Source organism: Salminus brasiliensis, chromosome 2, assembly GCF_030463535.1.
Source record: "Salminus brasiliensis chromosome 2, fSalBra1.hap2, whole genome shotgun sequence".
Classification (NCBI taxonomy): domain Eukaryota; kingdom Metazoa; phylum Chordata; class Actinopteri; order Characiformes; family Bryconidae; genus Salminus; species Salminus brasiliensis.
This window is the reverse complement of record NC_132879.1, coordinates 57,067,173-57,082,204: the sequence shown is the minus strand read 5'-3', so window position 1 is coordinate 57,082,204 and position 15,032 is coordinate 57,067,173. Positions and strand designations below refer to the sequence as shown.

At 42.9% G+C, this 15,032-nt stretch overlaps 1 protein-coding gene across 3 annotated transcripts in view; it reads left to right on the top strand.

Moving 5' to 3' along the window:
* The window catches only part of tafa5a (TAFA chemokine like family member 5a), a 147,780-nt gene extending 134,070 nt beyond the window's left edge, over nt 1-13,710 (top strand). For 2 of the 3 annotated variants that reach the window (XR_011979056.1, XR_011979055.1), the window contains exons 4-5: nt 5,928-6,114; nt 12,078-13,710. Coding sequence is in view for 1 of the 3 variants with exons in the window: in XM_072674022.1 (XP_072530123.1) it covers nt 12,078-12,086 (9 nt within the window). In the remaining 2 variants the exon portion in view is untranslated. The remainder of the gene's footprint in view (nt 1-5,927; nt 6,115-12,077) is intronic. The other variant, XM_072674022.1, reaches the window with a different exon arrangement.
* Nucleotides 13,711-15,032: the final 1,322 nt, after the last annotated feature.

Here is a 15,032-nt window from a genome sequence, read left to right as displayed (position 1 = left end):
AGTCTAGCTCAGGATGGTGTATGAGTGTGTCTGTGTGTGAGTGTGTTGTTGTAAGAAAAAAGAAAGCGAGACAGAGGGAGTGTGTATGTATACAGATTGCCAGTATGTGTGTTTCTGGGCACAGATCCATCTCAGGTTCCCTTGTTTCTCATGCTTGAGATCCAGTGGAAGGAGCTGCCAAGCATCAGCGTTAATGCCTAGTGCATGCCAGCTTTTAATAGACAGGTTTTAGAACGGCACACTCAGGGATACAGCCGGAGCGAGTGCAGACACTAAAGACGGATGTCTTTTACATCAGTTACTCCTCACATTACACACTGAAGTATACCTGATGAGTGCTTTTACGCTGCAGGTTAAGTTTAGGGGTGTATTTCTACAAGTATTTTCAGTTTCTAGATGGAACCAGTAGAAAGTGTTTGGGGGAGTGGTGGTGCTGAAGGAGCTGCCCACTGCCCCCCCCCCCCAAAGAACACATGTGGTCAATTGGCACAGATAAATTGTCCCTAGGTGTGTGTAGATGGCTGTGTGTGTTATCCTGTGATGCTCTGTCCAGGAATGTTTAGATGTCCCACTTTGATCCAAGAATTGCTGGTTCGACCCCCGGGTCATGCTGCATGCTATCAGCAGCCAGAGTCAGAGTGGGCACAACTGGCCTTGCTCTCACTTAGGGGTGGCTTGTTGGCACTTCCTCCCCACATCACTCAGCACAGGTGTCTGTTAGCTGCTGTATCAGCGCTTGGGAGCTGCACTTTCCTCCAAGCATGTTGGCTAATTAACATTAACATTAGTATTAGCATTACCTACTATTGAGTAGCCCCCCTTGGGCTACCAGGACAGATTTGACCATTCAAATGGGGCAGGAACTCCACAAGTCCTCTGAATGTGTCCTGCTGTGGTATCTGGCACCAAGACTAATCCTGGCCCAGACAGGATGTGTTGGCTGTAGTAGCAGTAGTAGTAGTAGTAGTAGTAGTAGTAGTAGTAAGTCAGTGTCACTGCAGGGCTAAGAATGACTGACCCACCACCCAAAATACACCACCCAAGGTAACAGTAGCAGTAATAGCAGTAGTAATAGTAGTAGGAGTAGCAGTAGTAGTAGGAGTAGTAATAGTAGTAGCAGTAGCAGTAGTAGTAGGAGTAGCAGTAGTAGTAGGAGTAGTAATAGTAGTAGCAGTAGCAGTAGTAGTAGTAGTAGCAGTAGGAGTAGTAGCAGTAGTAGTAGTAGTAGTAGTAGCAGTAGTAGTAATAGTAGTAGTAGTAGTAGTAGTAGCAGTAGTAGTAGCAGTAGTAGTAATAGTAGTAGTAGTAGTAGTAGTAGCAGTAGCAGTAGTAGCAGTAGTAGTAGTAGTAGTAGTAGCAGTAGTAGCAGTAGGAGTAGTAGTAATAGTAGTAATAATAGTAGTAATAGTAGTAATAGCAGTAGTGTATATATATATATATATATATATTCAAATGAATTCTGTTTTTTACTCAATAAAAGTCAGGCAACTGGCTTCCCAGCATATTAAAAATTAATTTTTAGAGTAAGTTCAGAGTGTGCAAGTCTTCTGTGATGGAATGTGGAATAAACCACGACTGATGCGAGTAGTTTTCAGGCAGACTTCGCTTTTACTGTTGAGAAAACAACAGAGAGAGGAAACAGAGAGAGATAGAGAGAGAGGGTTGGTTCCAGCTGAATTACCTCTCAGTAATAAAACCCAGGTGTTCCTCGATGCTATATTTGAATAAACACTCATTACCACTATCTTATTTGTGATTGCTCATTGCGTTTTTCTCTCCTCCCCAGAGAATAAAGTGATTCATATGCAATTGCAGGCACCTTCATTTTAATGGCAGATTTGCCAGCAGGGTGAGCCTTCTCTCAACCCCCCCCCCCTTCCCCCCCCCCTTCCCCCCACCTTTCAGGCTGCAGCTCTAAAGCAGGAGCCAGGCTCAGTTTACCAGGACCCACAGAACAGCCCCAATCACCTCAGCTTATCCCGTCAAATCTGGGTTTAGACAGCTTACCAGGTGGAACCATTCAAATGAGCTAAAGCATGAGCCAGAGGGAGCACACGGTTTAAGAGTATATGAGAGAGGTGGGAAGAGACAGAGAGAGCGGTGGAGAGAGAGAGTGGTGGAGAGAGAGATATGCCATTACCCCCTATTAGCATGAAGTCCATTTAACTTATTCAAGTCATTTCTAAATCAGAGCGCATCAGCAGCCGCTGTTCTCCTCCGCACAGCTCCTGACTGAGAGGAGATGATGGGGAAGGTCTTTGATTTTCCACAGCATTATCTTTGGAAATGGTAATTTCATCAGGTTAGACAGCCTGCCAGCAAGCGACAGGACTGAGAGATTTCAGGTGAGAGAGAGTGTGTGTGTGTGTGTGTGTGTGTGTGTGTGTGTAGGAGAGTTTGTCATAGTTTAAACTAACTGTCTCACTGAATTCTGCATTTTAGAAATCCCCTGCAGTACCCTGACGATATCCTGCTAGTGCCACAGCTAGGCCACCTTTACCTTTGTCAGAATTAATAACAGCACAGAAACAACTAGCTGGATCAGTACCAGCACCTACATGGATCAGCCATAGCATTAGCACATTAGCATTGACAGATGATTTAAAAAACAGTGACATCAGGCCAGCAGGTGAACAGTGGTCAGGTCTTGAAGATGATGTTGGTGTTAAAAGCGGGAAAATGTTCAAGCATGATAATCTGAGGCACTTTGACAAGAATAACCAAACTGTGATGTGCTAGAACATCTCCAAAACATCAGGCAGGTCAGTATCTACAAAAAAACGAATGCTCCAGTAAAGGGCAATCAATGGTCATGGGCACCTAAGGCTCATTGATACGATCCATACAAGTCCCAGCTCTCAACTTAAAGGACTTACAGGATCTGCTGCTAACGTCTTGGTGTTCTGGAGACCACCAGACACATTGAGAAGTCCATGTCAGTCTCAATTGGTCAATTGATTCGTTGTGGTGGCTCAAGGGGGACCTTGGATGTTATGGCTGGATTTTTACTGGTCTACATTCGATACGCTCTGTTTCATAGGCTTTGTTATTGCTGTAGAGCAAGGTGGTTGTTATGGTAAGGCAGGTGTTTTTAAGACTATGTAGCCAAGTGGTTACTATGGTTACTGGTGGATTTGTGTTATTGTAACATAGGAAGAATGCGACCATTCATTCTTATGGGAGAAAATCAGTAGAAAAATCCATTGCTTTGCAGAAAACATAGTCTGATTAAGAAGCTGTACACAAGCCTGAATCACACAATTAGGCCGATCGATCTGTAGTTGGGATGTAAAAATCAAATGGCAATATAGCAACCATAATTGTGTACAATCCTAACAGGAATACAGGTATATTACATTCTGTGAAGAGACATCCTTGCATTGCTGTCATGAATTATTGCTAAAATACTAGTAGATGTAAAGGCCTACAATCGCTACAATCAAAGCAGCGCCCTGAAAAGTTGGAGACCCCGTAGTGAACCCAGAACCCTGTGATCAATAATCCAGCATTCTGTTCCTTATCCATTAGTCCACTGGGGCTCAAAGTGTGACCACACCTCCAGATGAAACCGCACCCTGAACACAGCATTTCAGGACTCCTCAGTATCCTGACCGAGCACTGGAGGGTCCTGTACAATGAGTATATTCAATCATATTAAGTATTACATTGAGGGGATGCTTTAGGAGTAACCCCCAGATAACAGTAATTGAACCCATGAAGTGTCTTCTTTTGTGAGGCTACATGCTCCTTCCCTCCCTAATACTCTGATTATACCATCAGAGCGAGTGCCTCTTAATCAGCTGTTCAGCTCGGTGATGATTGGGGGTTTTTAATCACAGAAAAGAGGCCTTGAGTCTGTGGCGTCCGCAGAGAGTGAAAGCTGCTGATTATAGTGAGCAGTGATCTTTCGCTGAGATGCAGGATCTCACACCGGTGCGTCCACATGGTTTCTTGGTTTCTTCCTCTCCATTTGCGAATGCATCAGAATAGCCGTACTCCAGGTTTTATCTAACCGCTACCAGGCTGGAGTGACCGTATGCCCTCATTTTCCTGGACTTGTCCTCGTTTAGGGGGGTGAAACTTCTTTAGAAGGGGTGTCCATAAATATTTGGACACATAGTATACTGTATTTGGAAATTCAACTTTCCAGTCCAGGTGTATCTGGTCATGTAAAATAAACTGGTGTGTGTTCAAAACACCCAAGTAAAGCTATTCCAGAAACCATGGCATCATGTACAGGACCTGGCTGCATGGGGTTATGGCATCTCTGCTTTCAGGCATGGAATTACTTGTGAATTTAGGGTATGAGCATCTGTGAGGCATCTACAATGGTTACCATCCAGGTAAAGTGCTACTAAAATCAGTATAGCAGTCTAACCCTAACCTTAGCTTTAACCTCAACCGAAGAACTAAGCCTAATCCTGACACTGCAGATAGTCATCCAACTAAGCTTCTCCAGGTTTTTGTAGATACACTGTAGCTAAGAGCTCAATCATCATTAAGTGTGAGTGAGAATAGTGGGAGTTTCTTTGCTGAACCGTCGCTTTAATGCCTATGCAAACTTTTCTACAAGTGTTAAAAAGAAAAGGAAAAAAAAAGCTGGGGTTGGGAGATGGGGCCGGCTGGTGGAGAGCAGAGTTCTGGGACGGCGGTGAAGGCCGTGGAAGGCAGATACCCCAGCAGTGCTGGTGTGGATGCTGGGGTCTGTGTAATTGATCCCATTGGGCCTGCTTGGCATCGCAGGACACATCCCAACCCCGGGTTGAACAGAATCGCCGTGGAGACGACAGCTGCTTTTCCATGCAAACAGTGCCGGTCGCTGCAAACCATTAGCTCCCACTGCCAGCTCTCATCTGGCGAAGCCAAGTCAGCAGTCCAGCCCCAGTGCCTCCATTTTAAGTCGCTCTAGAAAAGTAGAGTAAGAAAAAAAAAGAACTCAGAGATAAACTCAGCCACGGCTTTTTCTGCCATGTGCCCGGGACGAGTTATTTTTAGGCTCCAACCAACACAATCAAGACTCGGAGAGAGATTTCTTTAATTAAATAAATAAATAAATAAATAAATAAATAAAAAAGCAGAAAAAGAGCATTTGGCTTGTTGGACATCTCTCTAATTGGACTGCAATGGAAGTAAATGTGCTTCCTGTTCCTACCACTAGTTGTGCTGCCATTCCGACTCCCATCCTGTACAGCATGCTTCTTAAAGACAAGCTGAACAAAGCAGGGAACCAGTACAAGGTGGCTGCTTTGTTGGCCAGCCAGCTTCCCATTCACTGCTGCCAAGTTAGTCGGACGCCAAGAAACGGAGTGGGGGGGGAAGTGTGTTAAAAGAGACACGTTGCTGCCGAACATTCCTCATTTGTCTGCTTCCCTGCTTCACGAAATGTCCCAGTGCTTCTCCAGGTAGACACTAGGGGTGTATGAAAATATCGATATGTGTATCGAAGTATTGCGATATTATGTTTTTCAATGCTTTATCGATTCTCAAACACACAGTATTGATTTTTAATTAATAGTTTTAGACATAATAGACAGTCACAGTGGTTCATTTTGTGTTGTGTTTAATCCGCAACCACTAGATGGCAGTGTTGTACTCAGTCTTCAAAGGTTTCTTTGACTCAGATTTTCTGCAGATTTTTTGTAGTATTATTATATTAGAGTTTTCTAACAATATATACATTTTGCATACCCCAGGATATTGAATTGTAACCCCAGTATCATGATACAGGGCCAGTACAGCTCTTGCCAGTACACAACCCTACTAAATGCATTTAGTGCATTTATATGTACATCAGCCTCAGCCGGGCTTATCCAGAAGACTTCCTTCAGCGTCAGGGTCAGCTTTGATTTATGTTATGCTTCGCTACTGACCATAAACCTGCCAACACCACCACCTCCCTCATCCCCTTCCCCCCCTTGTGATTGCAGGCTCTATGACGCGAATGGAATCTCCCAGCTCCCAAATCGCATTCCCACCTAAAACATGGCGGAGCACATTGGCGAACCTGACAAAAATCAGCCACTGGTCCAGAGCAGACAACATCACAAACAACAACAACAACAACAACAACAACAGCAACAACAGCAGCACATGCCAGTGGGCGCTGTCAACCAGGTACAGCTTAAACTTAAAGCTCTAATTAAGACAAATGTAGGCAGATGTCCCGTCTGTCTCTAAATGGGAGGTGATAGTGTAATAGATTCTGTAATGATGGATGTCCTGTTTGTCCTCAGTGTTCATCTCCAGTAAAGAAGTGGGGGGAGAAAAAACTAAGCAATCCATCGATTTGGGTACCGTTAAAGTGCTACGAAATAATCCCAATGCAAGTGAGCGCATCCTGATCGTGACGGTTACGCCACATTCAGCCAACTGGCAGTGTAGCAGTGCTGCAACTCCTGACACAGATCCAGCTCTGATATCTGATATCATCATTAACTGGCCCAGTAAGACGGGCGCTGGAAATAAAACTGCCCGTCCTACATTTCTATTGTTAGGAAACTTTGAGTTGGGCAGAATTTCTCAGCATCAGTGTTTTTTCACAGATGCAATCAAATCACATTGTGTTATTTCTGCTCCCAGTATTGACTGTAGTTCTCTGGAGTACCACTCCAGCAAGACACGGAGCTTAGACTCTGAAAATAGACTCTGAAAACGAACAATACTGCTGTTGTAGATTTCATCAGTTAAGCGCAGTATTACCACGAGGATTACAACTTCGACTGTAGGCCTGCTAACATCCTCTTTTCCCCCTCTTTGTCATTTTATTATAAGTAATATACATATTGAGACACAGTGGGATAATGCCTTTGATGTGTGTTTGTGTGTGTGGGGGGGTGTAATATAAAAAGCTTGATTAAGAAAACCTTGCCTTTGAACCACCCGAATTAGACTTCCTCACGGGAAGGAAGCAAGTAAGTGCATACCCAGCTGGAAGCTAACTGTGGACGTGGCAGCATTCCTATATATGGTTATATGGGATATGGTTGGTATGATGTAGTGACACTGCAGCCATTCATATGGGAGACTGGTGGGCTTAGGTCAGTTTGCAGTTTGGCAGTGATTACACTAATAAGACTCCTACACCAATCTGCCATAACATTAAGACCACCTCCCTGCTCCTTGGTTCTACACTCACTGTATATTGGAGCATATTGTGTAGTTCTGTAATTCCAGACTGTAGTCCATCTGCTTTCTCTGTTATTAGCCTATTCCTCAATGGTCAGGACCCCACGGGACTGACCACCACAGAGCATGTAGGTAGTAGTGTGTGGACCGAAACACTTCTAGCTCCATAAAGAACCCTGCCTGGAAAGAGATATGTGAGGACCCTTCAACAGGTTTGAAGGAGGGGATGTAATGGTTTTAATGGTTCTTCACCATCACAAACATGGTTCTTCATGGAACCAAAAGTGTTTTTTTTTATTTTTTAGTAGTGTAGAAATGTACAAATGTACTCCCTGACAACATCTTCTCTGCTTTTCTCCAGATTTTTAGTGATTTATATTAGTTTATATAATTAAATAAAATAATAATTATATAAATAATAATGAAAAAAAAAGACATATATTGAAAAATGTCTGATCCAAAAAAAAAAAAAAAGGAAAAATAGTGAGTGGTTAGACAGTCTGGCGTTCTGTGACATTTAAAGATGTGGAGTCATTCGAGTTCAGTCAGGCAAAATGTCAGCTCGAGGCCATATGCTCCACTGTGCTTGTTTACCATGTTGAACACCCAGGTGAAAAACTCCATATGCGCTGTAAATAACAGTTTCTCTCTTTTTGGCTTCACGTGTGAGAGAGAGTGCACGTTCTCCCTCACACCTCATGCCCCCCACCGGCTTACTCCGCCCGTCCCCCCATTCAAAACCTCCCACGCGTGAGAAATATTTGGAGAAACAGGCTTTTTCTGGGTTTGCATGTTGTTTTCCCTGTGCCGGAGAGACTGCTGATTGAAAAGATCGATAATTATCGACTGTGGTATTCAAAAGGCCCCAGGGGTGGGACCGTCCGTGGCATTTTGAATAAACCGAATTTGCGTCCTGTCATGACACTGTGCTTCCAGGAAGCCCGCCGTCCTCCTGTCTGGCCTGCGTCTCTCAGCCTTTAACGTGCTGCGAATGGCTGCCTGTTTAAGCAGTGAAAAGGAGCAGCGCTTTCTCCCTCCGAGTCTTTAAGAGGAGTTCAGCACTGCGCTGCGTCCGGATGAAGTCCAGCTTGCTTAGAAAATTGCTCATGTTCATTGTTCCGTGGGCGTGTGTTCTGCATCCCTCACTGAACTGGATGTAAGTGAGGAACATATATAATTCAGCAGCTCACAGAACGGCTGTAAGCTGTAGGATAGAGGGTAGTTATGATGATCCTTTGCCAACACTGTCTGAAATCGATTTTCAGCTCCATCCCATAAAGAATATGTCATATATGACATATATTAGGGTATATGAAAATCCCTCAAATACAATGTCATGGGGGGAAAAAATACTTTTTTGGCGTTTTTCAGTTTTTACCATTATTTGATTTTGGCAGTTCTCTTTTATATTAAAATGCTGCATCACATGATGAATGGACCAATAGAAATGATCCAGAAGCAAAATATTTTACATTGACTTTTATTTAAAGTTAAGAAGGTTATTATATCCTTTCTTTTCCTTTAATTGTAAGTTACAATTTTGGAGGTTTTTGCATGATAGTGACAGTAAATATGGTACATATACTTTGTTCCAAGTAATTTAGAGCGTTTCTATTGGTTCGTTCATACAGAGTTATTTACTCAAGGTACAGAAGCAGTTATAGAGTTCAAACCATGGAGAAAACTAAAAACAGACAAACATGGAGATATAACATGTTTCCCATTGAACAGCAGTGGTGTATGGAAACCATATATTATAGGTTTTAGTCCCCTGTAATAATTAGACATACAACCTGCTTGTCTAATCAGTATTATTAAATTAGCTCAGTAAAACTCTGATATTAGAATAATCACTAATAATAACACTCCTACAGAAAGTGGTGGTGGTGGTTCTCCATCACTGTGTTCATCATTAGAACATCTCCAAAGTTCTCCTCTCTCATGGAGTCTAGTATTATTTAGAGTTCTCCTCAGATCAACACCTGGTTTGATGGTAAATCAGGTGAGCTGCTGCTGCTGCTGCTGCTGATGGAGTTGAACACATCCTCCACGCTGTGCTGGCTGGACTGGGGGGCATCCAGGAGAAACCTGGAGGAACCGAACTCTGTTCTTCACACTAGCTCACCGACAAGATCTCACTACTTTCTTCAGAATGAGAAAGTATGGATTTATGTTCACCTGCTTCTGTTCTGATGAGATCTGGAGCTTCTACAGTAAAAAAATATTACTGATTACAGATAGGGTTTAGAATAATGGAATTAGGTGTCTACCAATGTATAGACATACAGTATGTTCTTAAAACATATGCCCAATCCCTTATGATACGGATATGTGCATAAATAGCTATAGAGGCCAAAATAAATACATCTTCCTTTGCACGTTTTGTCTTTTTGTCTTTTTTCCTTTCCTTACACCATGTCAGCGCTCACATAAATTCACAGATTCTGCAATTACTCGCCGTAAATTGCCGGAGGGTAGCAGGACTCTCCAAGCTGGAACTAATGGTGTGCTGTGTACTGACAGTTAGGCTGTGTTTCTGTGGTGGGCTTAATTACCTGAGGGCTACAGTGCTGTATTAGAAATGACGTGGCCTTGTCTATCGGTTCAGTCCTGTGGGGTCATCCCATCCCTTCCCTGGCCAAGCCTGCAGCATTAGCCTACTAAATTGGGGTTCATTTAGATCGTGATTGCTGCGTCCCTGCTGCGTTTATCGCCAGACATGCTCGTTTTTTAATCCAACACCTGCCTCTTTGATGCCAGTTTGGTCCCAGTGCAGTTGTCAAGAGTTCATTGTTATAAATTATAGGCATTTGCCATCTTGGAAGCGCTTGGTGCCCTTATCTCGTTGGCAGAGGACCACACATTATCCAGATGGCAGAGACAGCTCCAAATATTGCCACTGGTAGCAAAAACTGTTTGACAGCTCTATGAGGCAACATGTTTTAAGTGGCAGTTGAAATGATATAAGGCATCGCTTCATTGGCCCTCTGGCGTCTAAATGTTGCAGTCGTATGATTAACAAGACAGCACAGTTGACCTACTCACGCTCCGCCCACAGATCGGGGTTCTTTTGTAGCAGCTGTTGCGAGGCTAAAGATGTTTTATAGAACATTGGCAATAAATCCATTCCAAAACAGTGACTGCAGAAAGCATCCACGTCTCTCGAAAGTGAAGCCACCACAGGTCTAGCACCTCTGCTGGCTGGTTGCAGTATGATGTGTAGCTCCGCCCCTTCTCATATGTTACAATGCCAAAAATGCCAATCCATTTAAACTGTTTCCATCTCCAGTGTCTCCAAAATTTCAGCAGCAATATAAGCCAGTTTTCAACCCCTACTCTACTCTATCATAAGAAGGCGGGGCTACACTTAGGAATGGAGTGATTGACAGCCTTGGCTGGTAGAAATCCACTCTGCTTCTGCGCTGTAAGCTCAATGAAGGCGGTCTGAGACGCTGAGGCTAGGTCTGGGAGAAGTTGGGTGCTCCATCCAATACTTTTTGGATGAGGTGGGGTGGTGATCATCATCCAACATCCTGACCTCACTGACGCTCTTGTTGCTGAATGCAATCAAATCCTCACAGCAGTGCTCCTTCAAAATCTAGTAGAAAGTCTTCTTCTCTGGAAGGTAGAGACTTAGTTACTCCAAAAAAGCAGGATCAGCTCTTTTTAATACCCTTGATTTCAGAAGAAACAATACAAGAGCAGGTGTCCCAATACTTTTGGACAGAGTCATTACATAACGCTGCGTTTCTGAATATTGTTGTTGTAGCTAAACGAAACAAGGTAGTCTGAATTTGCCTGGATTGCTTAAAAAGAAATGCTAAGTCTGATCTATTCTAACAATGTGGTCTTTCTCACAAATATAATATCATTTAAAATTAATAACATGCTCTAAATGTACAATTGGAAATAATAATTAGCTCTTCTTAGGCTTGTTCTTTAAACGAAAGGGTTCTTTGAGCAATGCCGCAGAAGAACCATGGTTAGTTCCCTGAAGAACCATGTTTGAGAAAAGAGAATTGTGAATGTAAGGAACTGTTTAAACTCTGCTACTTTTATTATATTCTAAGATCATTATTATTATAATACAGTTATTAAAATGCAAAAACACAACCAGCACAGACTGCAGTTATTCTTAAATTATGGGAGTAATGAGTGCAAGTCTGAGGTTAAAGAAAATGTGGCTACAAGCAGCTCTTTTTTTGGACGCCATAGAAAAACCACTTTCGGTTTCCTGAAGATCCAGGCTTGAAAGGGAATTTGTGAGCTTGAAGAACCTTTAAAGGTTTAAAGAACCTTCAAAGTAAAGTTTCTGTACCAGTGTTCTCCAACCCTGCTCCTGGAGAACTGCCTTCCCTTGGACTTTGGGTCCAACCCTAATCCACCCAATCTTATCCAGCTAACTACTGCCTTCAGAAGACCTCGATTGGTTGAAACCTGCAGTTGAAGCTGTTCTATGCCCATTAAGGGTTCCTGGAACCTTTATATTATGTGGATGTTCTTTATACTTCTTCAACGTCTCATTTACAAAAATGCTCCTTTAAAGAACCACCCAGCTAACATGTCCATGTGTGGTCTGTATGGGTAGCCCAACTGGGAACCAAAAGGTTTTGCCCTCAGATTCCACGTTGGACCCACATACGATCACATGCTCACCAGGGTCAGTGATGGGACCAGGAGGAGTTAAACATGGACTCCATCTGGGTTATACACTGCATACTGGGCCTAGATGGAGAATAAGATGGGCTTTGATGATGGAGCCCTTTTGGGAAGCCCAACTCGGTCCCAGTCCCATGTCCACCTGGAACCCACCTAGCCCACGTTTTCCCCCTTTGTGAACCTCACATTAGCATGTTGGCATGTGGTTCTCCAAGTTCATGTCCACTCCAGCATGTACAGGAGGTAGTTCTGCTTCTTCTAACCATGTGCTGTTTCTTCACCTTTGTCCACAGGTCTCCTAACAGTGGCCGAGGTCCCAGAGGTGTGGAGAGCTCATAGTGTGGACTCTACGGAAGCCAGTCTGCGGCTCTTTGCTCCCGCCCACCTGCTGTAGATAACTCGCTGTCTGTCATCGGCCCAACATCTGCCTCCGACTGCCTGTCTGTATCTCTGCTTTGTAAATGGGCAGCGCCCCCTAGTGCCACGGAGGACTTACGTCCATGCAGCGCCTCACACAGAGCACTGAAGAGCCTCCCAGACTACGGTGTGTGAGGGGTCCTAACCCTTACCTTGACTGGACGTTTCTGGACGTCCACCACACCCGACCTTCTTTTCTTTGCTGAGGACTCTTTACTTTAAGTGCTTTAAGACTGGACCTGAGGTTCTGCTACAACCTGAGACTGTGAAGACCCGACCCACTCCACCCCCACCCCCCAATGGAACTGCCCGCTCTGTGAATAGGCCTTCTTCTGGAGTACACCTTTGGCACTCTGAACCATTTTTACAGACCAAAGAGGAAGAATATCAAACAAATAAACAAACAAACAAACAACTCCTTAAGAAAAGGGAGTTCAGAGAGGATGTACTGAGTATGGAAATGAATGGGAACTTATACTGAACACCCCGTCACTACACACCAGTGCCCACTTATGTAAAAGCACTGACGTTTAGGAGTCGAATCTGTGCAAATGAACTGACCGAACTGGTCATCAACGGACCGAAAAATCTGAGGAGTACCTTTAATACTTTGCAGACGTTTTTTTTTTTGTTTGTTTGTTTTGTTTGTTTTTTTCTCGGACTGAGCCCGCCACTGTATTTTGAAACCGGAAATATAGGTACTGTATACATATGTATGTGTATAAAGAAAATCGATTTGCATTTTTCAGTAGCAACATTTGGGACAATTTGCAATAAGCATGGTTGGTTACCGTTAAAGAGTACAGCGCTGATCATCATCAGTCAAAAAGCGAATATTGAACAAAAAAACTACAAAAAAAAAATCACATACTGTCATTTCTGATTGCCAGAAGAGGAAAAGAAGTCATTAAATGTATTTTGAAAGGCCTACAGTTATATATTTAACAGTTTTATATGTTGTATCTTTGTAGAGAACCTTATTTAACATGGATAATGTGGTGGAAATGGCAGTGATAGAATGTGGATAATAAGCTCTGTTTCATGCTGGTCTGTCCTGCTCTTCTTCTCCACCAGTAGCACCACTCCTTTTAGACTCATTTGAAAAAAAAAAAAAATAATAATAATAATTTAAAAAAGAAGGATCATGACCGCCACCTCTTCTATACTAAGCAGATAAATGAGGGAAAAAATGGACAGAACATGGAGGGGGGAAAAAAGAAAAGAACCGATCGATCACTGAGAACTGAAGAGAACTTTCTATCCCACTTTAGTATGCAGAGCCATGGAAATCGCTATTTGCTATTGTATTGTAAAGGTGTAGAAAAAAAACTGAGTCATTTCTCTATGGATTTTATCTAATTTATTTTTGTGCTTGTGTTTGTTTGCACAGTGCTGCCATCAGAGTGCTGACACATGCAGAGAGAGTTAAGAAAGTCTTAGAAATCATTTACATGAAATACTTTTTTATTATGAAATATTTTAAGAATAAATTAAATATGTGAAAGAAGAATCAAGTGGCTAAAATAGAATTGCAGTATCGTGTTCCAGGTTGCTGACCTTTGTTTTTTTTGTTTTTTGTTTTTTTGATTCTTCTCTCAAAACAACTTCTACCTTTGCAGTGTTGCCTACTGTGAGCTTAAATTCATATTCCGGCCTAACAGTGTTTAATATAAGCTCAAGAAATGAGGCTTATAAGGACAAGAAATGAGTGTTTAAGGTGGTAGTAGTAACTTCAGGCTCCTGCAGATGGCACTGCATTAGGATGCTATGAGGCTATAAATACCTGCAGGGTGTGTGACGGAACTCAGACATTGAGAAGAGTTGCAGTGAAGGTCTGGTAGGATGTGTGGAAAATGGATCACAAAGCAGGTGCAGTTAATGATTGGCTAAAATGAGTGATTGCATTTGATGCATGGCCAAAGACCATAGTGTGAAGGAAGGAGCTGAATCTGCAGGTTTATGGAAGCTTACGGTCATACAGGTCTACCAGCAGTGGCAAAAATCCCAGTCAGGAGCCTGAAGTTACAATCACATTAAACCTCAAACACACTAGGTGCTAATTTTTCAATCATCAGTGTTATTAAACTATAATACCCAGCATGCATTACACAAATACACTACATGTCCAAATATTTGTGGACACCCCTCTAATGAATGCATTCAGCTACTTTAAGTTGCACCCATTCCTTTTTTTTCTCCTGCTTCTGTTGGATTAACTGTCTCTACTGTCCAGAGAAGAAGGCTTTCTACTGGATTTCAGAGAAGCATTGCTGTGAGAATTTGATTGTATTCAGCGACAAAAGCATTAATAAGGTGAGGATGTTGGATAATGATCACCACCTCAACTCATCGTCCCCAACTCATCCTAAAAGTACTGGATGGAGCTCCACCACCATCATTCCAGAGAACACAGCAGTTCTTCAGCTGCTCCACAGCTCAATGCTGGGGGGCTTTATACCCCTCTAGCCCACGCCTGGTATTAGGCAGCATGGTGCCAATAACTTCATGTTGGTCTTCACCAGCAAGTCCTATTCTATTGGCAGTACTGTCTTTGTCTGTGTTAGCAATGGGTGCAGCTTAAAGTAGCTGAATGCATTTATTAGAAGGAGTGTCCACAAATATTTGGACACATAGTGTACACAGTTTGAGCAGACATGTTGACAACAGACGTAGCAATGGTTCAATTTTATAAAAGCATCCACAGAACACAAGGGCAGTAAGAATGTGTGCAGTGTGCCAATGCATCTGATGCATTATGTCTATGCACACATTAACGCTCACGAGAGTGTGTGTGTGAGTGTATAGACAGTGCTGGGTAAACACAGCCAGAG